A 12,159-nucleotide genomic window follows, 5' to 3' on the forward strand; every position below is an offset into this window, starting at 1 on the left:
TTTGCAATCATCTAAAGATGTTGTTTAGCTGTTTTGTAAATATTTTCTGCAGTGGGGTTTTTTTTTTTTTTGCATGCCTCAGATCAAGCCAAGTGGCTAATCATCTGTGCATGGAATATGTAGCCAATTTACTAAATTATATTTCATTAATATAGTACATTTTGCTAATGTGGTATCACAGTTGGAGTCTCCGCGTGTTTTAAAGGGAAAAAGGGACGGAGGGAAAGAGATTGAGACGTTGGTAATCAATCAGAACTTCAGAATCTATCAGGGTTGCTCAACCTTTTAAATGCTCAGCCATTTTAAGAGATGTGGACTTCAATTCCCAGAATTCTTTGAAGCGCTTGTGGGGAGAGGAAGGCAGAGGGCTTTAAAACAAAAATAAATGAAAATAAAGATATTTAAGGACTGAAAGCAGAAATCTATTTCTCTCCCTCTCTCTCTCTCTGCTTTCCTGTTCTTCCTCTTCCTCCCCAGAAATCTGGAGCCACGCCTTTCCAGAGTTAGACCACAGATATGTTGTTTCCCACGTGGAAGAAAATGGCGGTCGGTTGCCCGTTGAATGGTCCCCAAAGTGTCCTGCCCCGAGTCTGGAGACTTCGTGGGAGGAACATCTCCTGGAACAGCAGGATCACTTGGAGAAAGAAATGGAAGAAGCCAAAAGGATGATCTCTGGATTGCAGGTCTTTCCTTCCTTCCTTCCTTCCTTCCTTCCTTCCTTCCTTCCTTCCTTCCTTCCTTCCTTCCTTCCTTCCTTCCTTCCTCCCACCCTTCCTTCCTCCCCCCTCCCACTTTTCCTTCTCCTTCCCTCTTGTCCTTCCTTCCTTCCTTCCTTCCTCCCTCCCTTCCTTCCTTCCTTCCTCTTGTCCTTCCTTCCTCCCTCCCTCCCTTCCTCCTTCCCTCCCACTTTTCCTTCTCCTTCCCTCTTGTCCTTCCTTCCTTCCTTCCTTCCTTCCTTCCTTCCTTCCTTCCTTCCTTCCTCCCTCCCTCCCTCCCTCCCTCCCTTCCTCTCTCTCTCCCTTCCTCCCTCCCTCCCACTTTTCCTTCTCCTTCCCTCTTGTCCTTCCTTCCTTCCTTCCTTCCTTCCTTCCTTCCTTCCTTCCTTCCTTCCTTCCTTCCTTCCTTCCTCTTGTCCTTCCTCCCTCCCTCCCTCCCTCCCTTCCTTTTGTCCTTCCTCCCTCCCTCCCTCCCTTCCTTCCTCCCTCCCTCCCACTTCTCCTTCCCTCTTGTCCTTCCTTCCTTCCTTCCTCTTGTCCTTCCTTCCTTCCTTCCTCTTGTCCTTCCTTCCTTCTTCCCGCCCTCCCTCTCACTTTTCCTTCTCCCTCCCTCTTGTCCTTCTTTCCTTCCTTCCTTCCTTCCTTCCTTCCTTCCTTCCTTCCTTCCTTCCTCCCTCCCTCCCTCCCTCCCTCCCTCCCTCCCTCCCTCCTAAATCTCAGACCTTGCTTGCAGGAGTTCTGCCTGTTGCTTCTCTCCCTCCGTTTCGATTCTGCTAAATTCCTTCAGAAGGCAGAACCCTCTTTTATCTCTCTGGGTCCCCCGTTGAAGGTCAGATTCCTGGGGGCGGGGGGAGAGGGAGGGAGGGATGTGTGTGTGTTTCCCTGGCACTGCCCGGCTGAGCGTGTCGCTCTCTGCCCTCCTTGTCGTCCTGCCAGGCGCTGCTGCTGAACGGATCCCTTCCCGAGGACGAACAGGAACGGTCGCTGGTCCTGTGCGAGCAGGAAGCCTGTCCGGAGGAGCAGCTGGTGAGCCTGTTCTCCTGGCCGTCCCTCCCTCCCTCCTCCCTGGGTGGGCTGGGGAGGGAGGCGCTGGGAAGTGACCGCTCTCTTCGGCCCCCAGGTCATCATCCGGAGCCGCCTGGATCAGAGCCTGGAGGAGAACCAGGACCTGAAGGTGAGAAGCACCTGGAGGTGGAAAAAGCGCTTACGACCGTAACGGAGCCCGTCATATATTCGGGACGGTCGTAAAATAAACCAGCCACCTAACCAACCTGATTTTTACGACTGTTTTTGCGATGGTCTGGAACAACCACAGATCCTGTGGTTGTTAAGAGTTCCGGGCATTCTTAGCATCCTCTGGCTTAAAGGGTGACCAGAGTTAGTTGGGTGGGTGGGCTAGAATCGAATGCAACCAGGATAATGGGGGGGGGGGAGGAAAAGGGCTGAACTCTCAATTCTTTCCTTCGGCTTCCTTGCAGAAGGAACTGCAGAAATGCAAGCAGGAAAGCCGAAACCTGCAGGGAGTCAAGGTGAGAAGTAACATTTGTGAAGGTGGAGATGCAAGCAGGCCATTTGGGGGGGGGGGAGGGGGCTCTCCAAGAAGCCCTTGGCAGGCAAAATTAGAGGGATACGCTACAAACCTAAGAAACAAATCACATGAAGCCAGGCTAACTCAGGAGTCTGCAACCTTAAACATTCAAAAGAGCCATTTGGACTCGTTTCCCACAGAAAAGAAAACACCGGGAGCCACAAAACTCTTCCCGTGCCTGACTTTTTCTTGAGCAACCACAAAACTAGGATATGTAGTTGAATTAAATGTTCTGTTTTCTTCTGAAACTTTTTTCTTTTCTTGGATTTATCCATGGTTGGCCTACCGGGGGTTGAAAAGCTCAATAAATCACGTGCTGGTGGGAGTCTCACATTGGCAATTGTGACGCATTTTTTTTTAAAATTTGATTTATATGCTGTCCTTCTCCGGAGACTCAGGGCGGCTTACAATGCGTTAAGCAATAGCCTTCATCCTTTTGTATATTTTATACAAAGTCAGCTTATTGCCCCCACAACTGGGTCCTCAATTTACCTACCTTAGAAAGGATGGAAGGCTGAGTCAACCTTGAGCCTGGCGAGATTCGAACTTACTAATTGCAGACAGCTGGTATTAAATTACAGAGCTCTGTCTGTTGAGCTATCCAGGCTCCTTGAGTGACCGAGCCGCAGCAGAGGGGTGAAAGAGCCACATGCGGCTCCAGAGCCGCAGGTTGCTGACCTCTGGGCTAATGGAACTTATTGGGGGGGCCCCCCTCTTTAAAAAAACAATTAGAAGCGCTAGAAAGAGACCGAAACGTCAGTTCAAACCCCGTGAAAAAGTGCAAGTGAGCCACCCTGCAGCATTGATAATAGGGAGCGCTTGGCGCCTTAAATAAATGGGGCGCATTTATTTTATTTTCATTTTATTTTCTTAGGATGCTTTGCAGCAGCGGCTGGCCCAGCAAGACGCACTGATGCTGCAGATAAAACAGGAGCTGCTGAGAGCGAATATGGACAAGGAGGAATTGCGTAGCCAGAATGTGAGTGTGTCGTTTTTGCGGGGGGGGGGGGCATGGAAAGGACACCATGAGCCCCCCCCCCCCGTTGCCAGGCAGAAAAGCAGGTTTCGAATCTGCACCTACGTGCTTCAGCCTGGCGTGGTCAGCCATGGGTCCCAACTCCGCGTTCGAATCTTGCTCCGCCAGGCTGATCTGCAGAGGAAGGTGGAAGAGAGGAATCGGCTTCTGGCAGAGTACAAGGTAAGGGGTCTCCAGGGCTGGGGGGTGGGGGAAATCTTGGGAACTGCTGGCTCCCAGGAAGCCCTTTCCTCTCATCTTGCTGAGGTTCGGACCAGAGGAGAACTCCCCACCAAGAGAGCCCAGGGGCAGAAGTCACAACTTCTTGGCAGCTTCTTATTCCATCGTCTATGGAGTTTCTCCGCCATCCAGGTCACAATTGTCCCGAAGTGCTTTTTTTTTTCAGGAGGCAACTGGAATTTCTGGGGGGTTTTCTTTGAAGACCTTTCGCTTCTCATCCAAGAAGCTTCTTCAGCTCTGGTTGGATGGTGGGGAAGGAACGAAGGAAGTGAGAAAGAGAGGGAGGGAAGGAAGGAAGGAAGGAAAGAGGGAGGGAGGGAAGGAAGGAAGGAAGGAAGGAAAGAAGGAGGGAGGGAGGGAAGGAAGGAAGGAAGGAGGAAAGGAAGGAAGGAAGGAGGGAGGGAGGGAGGGAGGGAAGGAAGGAAGGAAAGAGGAAAGGAAGGAAGGAAGGAAAGAGGGAGGGAGGGAGGGAGGGAAGGAAGGAAGGAAGGAGGGAGGGAGGGAGGAAAGGAAGGAAGGAGGGAGGGAGGGAAGGAAGGAAGGAAGGAGGGAGGGAGGGAGGGAAGGAAGGAAGGAAGGAAGGAAGGAAGGAAGGAGGGAGGGAGGGAGGAAAGGAAGGAAGGAAGGAAGGAAGGAAGGAAGGAAGGAAGGAAGGAAGGAAGGAAGGAAGAAAGAACCCTAACTCACCCACCCACCCTCCCTCCCTCCCTCCCTCCCTCCCTTCCTTCCTTCCTTCCCTCCCTCCCTCCCTTCCTCCCTCCCTTTTTCTCTTTCTCTTTCTCTTTCTCTTTCTCACTTCCTTCGTTCCTTCCCCACCATCCAGTCAGAGCTGAAGAAGCTTCTTGGATGAGAAGTGAAACGTCTTCAAAAGAAAAACCAAAAAAGTCCAGTTGCCTCTTGAAAAATAGCAACTTTGGGGGCTCTTATCTCATCGTGCCACCCCAAGTCCACACTCTCCTCTCCCCCATCTTGGGGTAGCTGCCCCCACCCTCCCCCAAGCACCTGGAGGGTGGCCAGACCCTAACCCAAAATGCAGCCCCCCTTTGTGCTGAGCTTGGCCCCAGACGGAGCCTCCTTCCCTGGCCGATGGCTCCCTCCCTCCCTCTCTCTTCCAGAAAGAGCTAAGCCAGAAGGACCGGCTCCTACACCAGCACCAGGGCAAGATGGAGGAGATGCTGCACCAGCTCTCCGAGGCGGGGTATCAGCAGGTAGGGGGCTTCCCCCACCCCATCTCCCCGTGCCCTCCTTCCCCTCCAGCTGGGAGCATGCTTTTGTGTCCCTGCAAGCCGCCCAGAGTCCCTCGGGATAGTCAGACGAGGAGCGGCAGATAAATTTCGTAAATGAAAATAAACCAACTGTGGCCGTTGGCCCATCTGCCTCATTCCCTCCTAGGCCGAGTTGGAACGGGAGCTGCAGCACAAGGAGGCTCTGCTGGCTCGCTGCCTGAAGAAGGACGTGGAAGAGGTTCGCGGTGCTCGGGCGGGACACGCGGGATTGTTTTTTTGCACCCAGCTGTGATTGTGCAGCAGCGGGCACCATTAAAGGGCGAGTCACGGGGACTCTGGTCCCTCTCGCTGTGCCTCCGGAAGGACGGGCGTGCAGGCCAGCAAAGACGACCTCAGTGAAGGAGAATATTTGCAGCTCAGGGTTGAAATGAGGGGGTCCTTGGGGCTCTCTGAGCTTGGTTGTTTTCTGGCAGACGTTTCTTGACCCAGCTAGGTAACATCATCAGTGCTAGAAGGGAGTGGGGTTTGCCGAGTGGAGGAAGGAGAAGGGGAGGAGGAGGAGGAGGAGGAGGAGGAGGAGGAGGAGGAGGAGGAGGAAGAAGAAGAAGAAGAAGAAGAAGAAGAAGAAGAAGAAGAAGAAGAAGAAGAAGAAGAAGAAGAAGAAGAAGAAGAAGAAGAAGAAGAAAAAGAAAAAGAGGAGGAGGAGGAGGAGGAGGAGGAGGAGGAGGAGGAAGAAGAAGAAGAAGAAGAAGAAGAAGAAGAAGAAGAAGAAGAAGAAGAAGAAGAAGAAGAGGAGGAGGAGGAGGAGGAGGAGGAGGAGGAGGAGGGGAGGAGGAAAAGGAGAAAGGGTGGAGGAGGAGGAGGAAGAAGAAGAAGAGGAGGAGGAGGAGAAGGAAGGAGAAGGGGAGGAGGAAAAGGAGAAAGGGTGGAGGAGGAGGAGGAGGAGGAAGAAGAAGAAGAAGAAGAAGAAGAAGAGGAGGAGGAGGAGGAGGAGGAGGAGGAAGGAGAAGGGGAGGAGGAGGAGGAGGAGGAGAAGGAAGGAGAAGGGGAGGAGGAAAAGGAGAAAGGGTGGAGGAGGAGGAGGAGGAAGAAGAAGAGGAGGAGGAGGAGGAAAAGTACTGTGGGTTCCTTGGTGCTCTCTGAGCTTGGTTGTTTCCTTGTAGACATTTTATTACCCAACTAGGTAACATCATCAGTGCTGGGAGGGAGAGGGGTTTGTGGGGGGAGGAGGAGGAGGAAGAGTTTGGATAATCAAACCTCTGCAAGAAAACAACCAAGCTCAGAGAGCACCAAGGTCCCCTCAAAGATGAGGCCAACTTTGAGTTATTTGGGAGAGGGCTGTGGCGGATGGGTTGCGTCCCTCCCAGTTTGCAGGATACCCAGAGCAGAATCCGCCCTGCTCCTTCCAAAGCCGTCCTTTTCTCCAACTGGGTCACCTGCGTAGCGCGGTGACGGCCAACCCCGGCCTGCCAGACGTCTTGTGGCTCCTGAGCTGAGCTTGGAAAGGGTTGCTAGGTTTCCACCTGGCCCTTCCCGGCCTTGCCAAGCAGCTCCCCTCCTCTCTTTGCAAAGCAGGTGATCCTCTATGCCAGCCACAACCCCCAGAGCAACGGGTTCGTCCAGTCCCTGGGGAAAGGAACGGCGTCCTCAACGCACAGAGGGGTACGTTCCGCTCGGGTCCCAAGGCTTGGGAGGGGGAGGCCTTTTCCCCAGGGCTGGGGAGACCCTCCTTGGTCTTTGCAGCTTTGGGAGGGGGAGGGAGGGGGCTAGAGGAGAGCGTTGGGGTGGTGGCATCTACCACCCTCTGCTTCTGGGTCTCTCCCGGCAGACCAGCGACCTGCAGCTGGTGCGCGAGGCCCTGCGCAGTTTGCGGAACAGCTTCAGCGGCCACGATCCCCAACACCACACCATCGACAGCCTGGAGCAGGGCATCTCCAGCTTGATGGAGAGGCTGCACCGCATGGAGGTGCAGAAGAGGCAGGAGAAGAGGGTAAGGGGCCGCCCCTCGACGCGGTTTGGGCTTCCCGTTCCTCGAGGAACCCATAACTTCCTTTTCCGCGCGTTCTCGGAAGCAGCCCTCGCTCTGGGCTTAGGTGGGCCACGCGTCCTTGAGCTCAGGTCCCATGGAGACGGTAGCCCTAAAGTCCGCTTGAAGTCCACATCCATGTGGAGGGCCCGTCAACAAAAGAATTCCTACTCTTGGCTTCCGGGACCGGTTTGCCCAGACGCTTGGTGGGGTCCTCTGATGGACCTCATCGTCTTTTATTTTTCTTTATTTTATTTTTTATCTTTTTTTATTTTATTTTATTTTTTTTGTTGAAAAGTTTTATGAAAAATACAAACATTTTCACCCCCCCACCCTTCTCCCCTCAACCCCACCCTCCCCTTCCCACCCTCCCTTCCCCTCCCTCCCCCCACCCCCCTCCCTAGACTTCCCACAGGGTATAGCATTCACAAACCAAGAACTAAAATGTGCTAACAAATTATTATATTTCATGTTCTCCCTAGGCCCTTAACTCCTTATAACTCAGAAAAAACAAACATAAACTACTTAATATTATTTCATTCATAAGCTATATGAATCTTCTTATTCGGATACTTCTTCTGTATGTAATCAATCCATTTTCTCCATTCCGATATATATCTCTCATTTGAATGGTCTTTAAGGTATGATGAAATTTTTGCCATTTCCGCCAAATGCACAACTTTTAATGCCCATCCCTCAATGGTGGGTGGATCTTCCTTCTTCCAGTACTGTGCCACCAGTAACCTGGCAGCCGTTATTAAGTTCAAAACCAGCTTAGTCTCTATTACAGTACAATCCGTAACTATTCCCAACAGAAAAAACTGTGGTGTAAATTTAATTTTTTTCTTCAAAATATTTTGAATTTACATCACAGTTTTTTCTGATGGACCTCTTCGTCTTTTCTCACCAGATCTCCCTCCTGCTGGAGCTGTGAAGGCAGCTCAGCTCCCGTCCTCAGGCAGGGTCTCAATCTGAGGAGCCACAGGCCTTGCCTTCTCCCTGTTAAGGCCCCTTATTTGCTCCTGTGGGGCTCAGAGCTGTGTGGATGTTAGAACTCGACACAGTGCCTTGGTTTCAAGCAGAGTCCTTCAATCCATCCGTTGGGCCAACCCAACTTCTCTCCAGAGGCTCCATGTTGGGAGAACCTCTTGTGTTTCTGCAGAGAGCGCCCCGGGAGGATCACCCCAGATCCCTATAGCTGATCAGTTTAATCCAGAGTTTTAGGAACCTGCCATTCGCAGGATTTTTAATCAGCCTTTCTGTGTAGCTGGGGACCTTCTAGGCTGCTCTGAAAGAAACCATTTTTTAAAAAAATGAATATTTTTATTGTACATTTTTTTTTCTTTATAATACATCACGTTTCCAACGACAGCGTACTGGCTGTATCCAGTCCTTTTTAAGTATACATAGTTTTATACACCCTGATTATGACCAATATTCTCTTAATCATACATTTATAGTCTCTTTTAAAAGCGTAATGTTACGTCATAATTGTAAGCATTATTTTCATAATTGTACCATAACATTCCATATATTTATCTCTCTCCCTTCCCCTCTCTACTTCCTTCTCCTCCTTTTCCTCTTCTCCTCTCCCCTTTCCTCTTCTCCACTTCCCTCTCCTTCCCTCAATTTCCCTCTCTTCTTTCCCTTCTCTACTTCCATCTCCTTCCTTCTCCTCCTTTTCCTCTTCTCCTCTCCCCTCTCCTTCCCCCTCTCCTCTCCTCAATTTCCCTCTTTTCTTTCCCCTCTCTACTTCCATCTCCTTCTTTCTCCTCTTCCCTCTGCTTTCCTCCCCCCCTTCTCCTCTCCTCCGCCCCACTCCACTCCACTTCCCTCTCTCCCTTCATCTCTCCACTTCCTTTTCTTTTCATCTTTTTCTTTTCTTTATTATATATAAATTTCCATTCCCCTACAAGGTACATTGTATTTTCCAGGTACCGTCTCTTTCAAGTATAACTGTACATTTTCTTGGAATTGCATTAGAAGACAACAAACTTAATGTGGTCTCTGAAAGTACCAATCTTGATTCAAGCAGTGGGAACTGAAGTCATTGGCAAACCTTGCACTCTTAAAACAAGAGAAAGCTTTTGGTTAGATGGTGGCAGATGCCATCTGGATGCTTCTGAACCCCTTCCAGTATTTCTTGGGCTCAACTTGGGTCCGAGTTTTCCTCTGAAAGAGAATTCAAGAAACCCACCCCTCATCCATCTGCCTTCCTTGTCCAGGTCCGAGGGAAGTCGCCTGCAGGCCACGCGGGGAACGAATACCGGGAATCTTGGCCTTCCAACTCCAGTGAGTGCAATTCGGAGGTTCTCGTTCTTCGTTGGGAAACGTCCGGCTTTGATAGGCCCGTAGGTCAGGCTCCTGGGAATCGCCTATTTTTTGGAAAAACCGGGCTGACTTTCCTGTTCCCCTCGTCCAATCGGACTCTGTTCTTCCTCTTGCTTAACCCAAGCCTGCTGGCATTTTAACAGCCTGCTTGGATCCTGTTAGGGCCACAAACGGATCAGCCACATCTCTGGATATTATGGCCTCTAGAACAGGGGTCTCCAACCTTGGCAACTTGAAGACTTTGTGTGGACTTCAACTCCCAGAATTCCTTGCTGGGGAATTCTGGGAGTTGAAGTCCACACATTTTAAAGCATCTACATGCTGGCTGGGGACTTATGAAGTCCACAAGTTTTAAAGTTGCCAAGGTTGGAGACCCCCTACTCTAGGTAATTATAAAAGTAACAGTAATATACTATATATACCACCCGACGTCCAGTGACTCTGGATGGTTTACAAACGGCTAACGCGCTTAAAAAGAAGGAAACGATACAAAACAATGTCTATTTGAGGGTTTTTTTCTTTTTTTAAAAAAAATGTAAAAGTATTTAAAAGTAGCACTTAACTATTCCAAAAGGGGGCTGCAAAGTTGCTTCCTGGGAATAAGCTGCCATCTAGCGGTCACAGGTGAGAATGCAGCCTTTGGGGAACCCAAGTTAAGGATATCTCAATTTCAAATCTTTATTGTCAGCGCACAACATATGTACAATGAGATGGGTTGAGCTCCCTCAGTGCACACACACACACACCCCGACACAATACAATTCACAGTATCTGCTTGTAACCCGGTTCCCACCCACCCCCTTTTTTAAAAAGATGCCACATAAAAAAACACACTTTGGGCTCATTTTGCAATCTCCTTTTTTCAGCTCAGTATGGAAGCTCAAGGCATGGTGAGCCACAGCAAGGGACAGCTTCCCTGATCCATCTCTTTAGTCCAGGGAGAATTAACCTGGCCTCTTGGATTAAGAAGGCTGCGGGGATGAAATCTGTGGCTGCCAGGAGAATGTGGGAATCACCTGTGGCTCAGCCTGTCTCTCTCTCTCCTCCTCTTTGCAGAACTGCCTCATTCACACAGCACGCCAGCCGTGAGCAACAGCGCCTGTACCAAAGTGCTGTACTTCACCGATCGCTCCCTCACCCCCTTCATGGTCAGCATTCCAAAGAGGTAAGCCAGCATTACCCTCCCTCCCCTTTCCCCAACCCTAGATCCTTTTTCCGGGACCCTAGAATTGGTGTCTCCAAGGGATTCCCATCCTGTTGTGGCCCGTATGCGGCCTGCGCAGCTAGTAGCTGATTCAGACAGAGAGGAGGCTGGTGTGGTGCTGCGCTAGCAGCCGTTGCAGCTGGTGCTTGAATCGGACAGTGAGGAGGCTGGAGAAGATGTAGTGCCAGAGGCGGGGATTCAGCCAGGGCCTTCAGAACCTCCAGAAGCTCCCATAAGTGAAGAGGAGGAAGAGGAGGGGCCTCTTCTTGATGCACGGGCGCGCAGAGCTGCCAAAAGGCAGGAGTGGCTCCTCAGGAGGAGGTCTCCTCGAGAGTAAGGCTTGGGGCTAATTGGCCACTCCCTTAGCCTATTTAAGGAGGAACGCCGACTGAAGCAATTTGCAGGGAACAATTTAGTTCACATACCTTCGTGTCTTGTCTTGCTTATCTTATCAGCTTCCTGCAAATTGCTTCTGGGCATTCTGCCAACCATAGTAAGCTTTCACTTGTTATTCTTTGAATTCTTAGCAGCTGTTAATGCAATTAATTAACAGCCGTTGTTGTAAAAGACTGGTTTATTTAGTAAACTAAGGTTTGAACGGACTTTGTGTGTGCTACGTTCTTTGGGGTCCATAGCTGGGGCAGCCCTTACTCTCCTCTCCTGCTTTCAAGATTAGGGGAAGTGACTCTAAGGGACTTCAAATCGGCAATCGATCGGGATGGAACACACCGGTACCACTTCAAAGCTCTGGATCCAGAGTTTGGGACGGTCAAAGAGGAGGTAAGGGCACACCCGGCAGACGTGGGAATCAAGAACGACACCTGTAAATGCTCATGGTAACAACAGTTCATTTAGTGATGGCTTGAAGTTGCGAGAGCACCGGAAAAAGTGACTTAACGACAATTTTTCACACTTAACGACCGTTGTGGAATCCCCACCGTCAGATGATTTACATTTGGACATTTATGACGGTTGCATTGTCCCCTTTTGCGGCCTACTGACAAGCGAAGTCAACGGGGAAGCTAGATTCGCTTAACGGCCATTGTTCCTAACTTAACAACTGCTGCGATTCACTGAACAAGCGTGGCGAGGAAGGTCGTAAAACGAGGCGAAATTCACCCCACCACTGTCGCGCTTAGCAGCATAAGTTTTGGGCTCAATTGTGGACCGTTCAGTTGGGGGACTGCCTGTGGTTTCTTGATTGCCCTTCGCCAGTGGACAGAATCTTGCCAGACTAAAGCACGCTCTTGCACAGTTACCATATTTTCCGGAGTATAAGACGCACCTTTTTTCCTCCCAAAAAAAGAGGGTGAAAATCTGAGTGCGCCTTATACTCCGAACGTAGCTCCGCCCAGCTTCTCAAACGGAGGTTTCAGAGGCTGAAAAAAAGCATCAGAAAAGAAGGTTCAGAAAAGAAGCCCCCAAACAGAGCTTCAGAGGCTTTTTTTCTGAAGCTGTTTCAGAGGCTTTCAGAGGCAGGAAAAAAAGTTTTTTTCACCCCCAAACAGAGCTTCAGAAAAGAAGCCTCCAAACAGAGCTTCAGAGGCTCTGTTTCGGAGGCTTTCAGAGGCAGAAAAAACAGTTTTTTCTGAAACAGAGTTTCAGAAGTTTCAGAGGCAGGAAAAAAAAGAAAGAAAAAAAAGCAAGGCACAGAGCTCACAACCAAGGAACCTGTGTTGCTAAAATTCACCCCTGGGAACAGCTGATTGGGGGTGGATGCCCATCCACCCACCAATCAGCTGTTTTCTTATTTTTCTCCCCAAAAACTAAGATGCGTCTTATACTTTGGTGCATCTTATACTCCGAAAAATAC

The 12,159-nt window shown here is 50.2% G+C and overlaps 1 protein-coding gene across 3 annotated transcripts in view; it reads left to right on the forward strand.

The window, feature by feature from the left end:
• Positions 1–12,159, forward strand: part of DIXDC1 (DIX domain containing 1) — a 56,041-nt gene that overhangs the window by 39,004 nt on the left and 4,878 nt on the right. For all 3 annotated transcript variants that reach the window (XM_087875972.1, XM_087875973.1, XM_087875974.1), the window contains 13 exons: positions 478–683; positions 1,653–1,742; positions 1,837–1,890; positions 2,195–2,245; positions 3,179–3,283; positions 3,449–3,502; positions 4,675–4,767; positions 4,952–5,023; positions 6,361–6,447; positions 6,614–6,775; positions 9,037–9,103; positions 10,199–10,307; positions 11,018–11,126. In XM_087875972.1, coding sequence (XP_087732098.1) covers positions 478–683; positions 1,653–1,742; positions 1,837–1,890; positions 2,195–2,245; positions 3,179–3,283; positions 3,449–3,502; positions 4,675–4,767; positions 4,952–5,023; positions 6,361–6,447; positions 6,614–6,775; positions 9,037–9,103; positions 10,199–10,307; positions 11,018–11,126 — 1,259 coding nt within the window. The remainder of the gene's footprint in view (positions 1–477; positions 684–1,652; positions 1,743–1,836; positions 1,891–2,194; positions 2,246–3,178; positions 3,284–3,448; positions 3,503–4,674; positions 4,768–4,951; positions 5,024–6,360; positions 6,448–6,613; positions 6,776–9,036; positions 9,104–10,198; positions 10,308–11,017; positions 11,127–12,159) is intronic.

This window comes from Pantherophis guttatus, chromosome 9 (genome assembly GCF_059756535.1).
Source record: "Pantherophis guttatus breed Tessera chromosome 9, ASM5975653v1, whole genome shotgun sequence".
NCBI classification, from domain to species: domain Eukaryota; kingdom Metazoa; phylum Chordata; class Lepidosauria; order Squamata; family Colubridae; genus Pantherophis; species Pantherophis guttatus.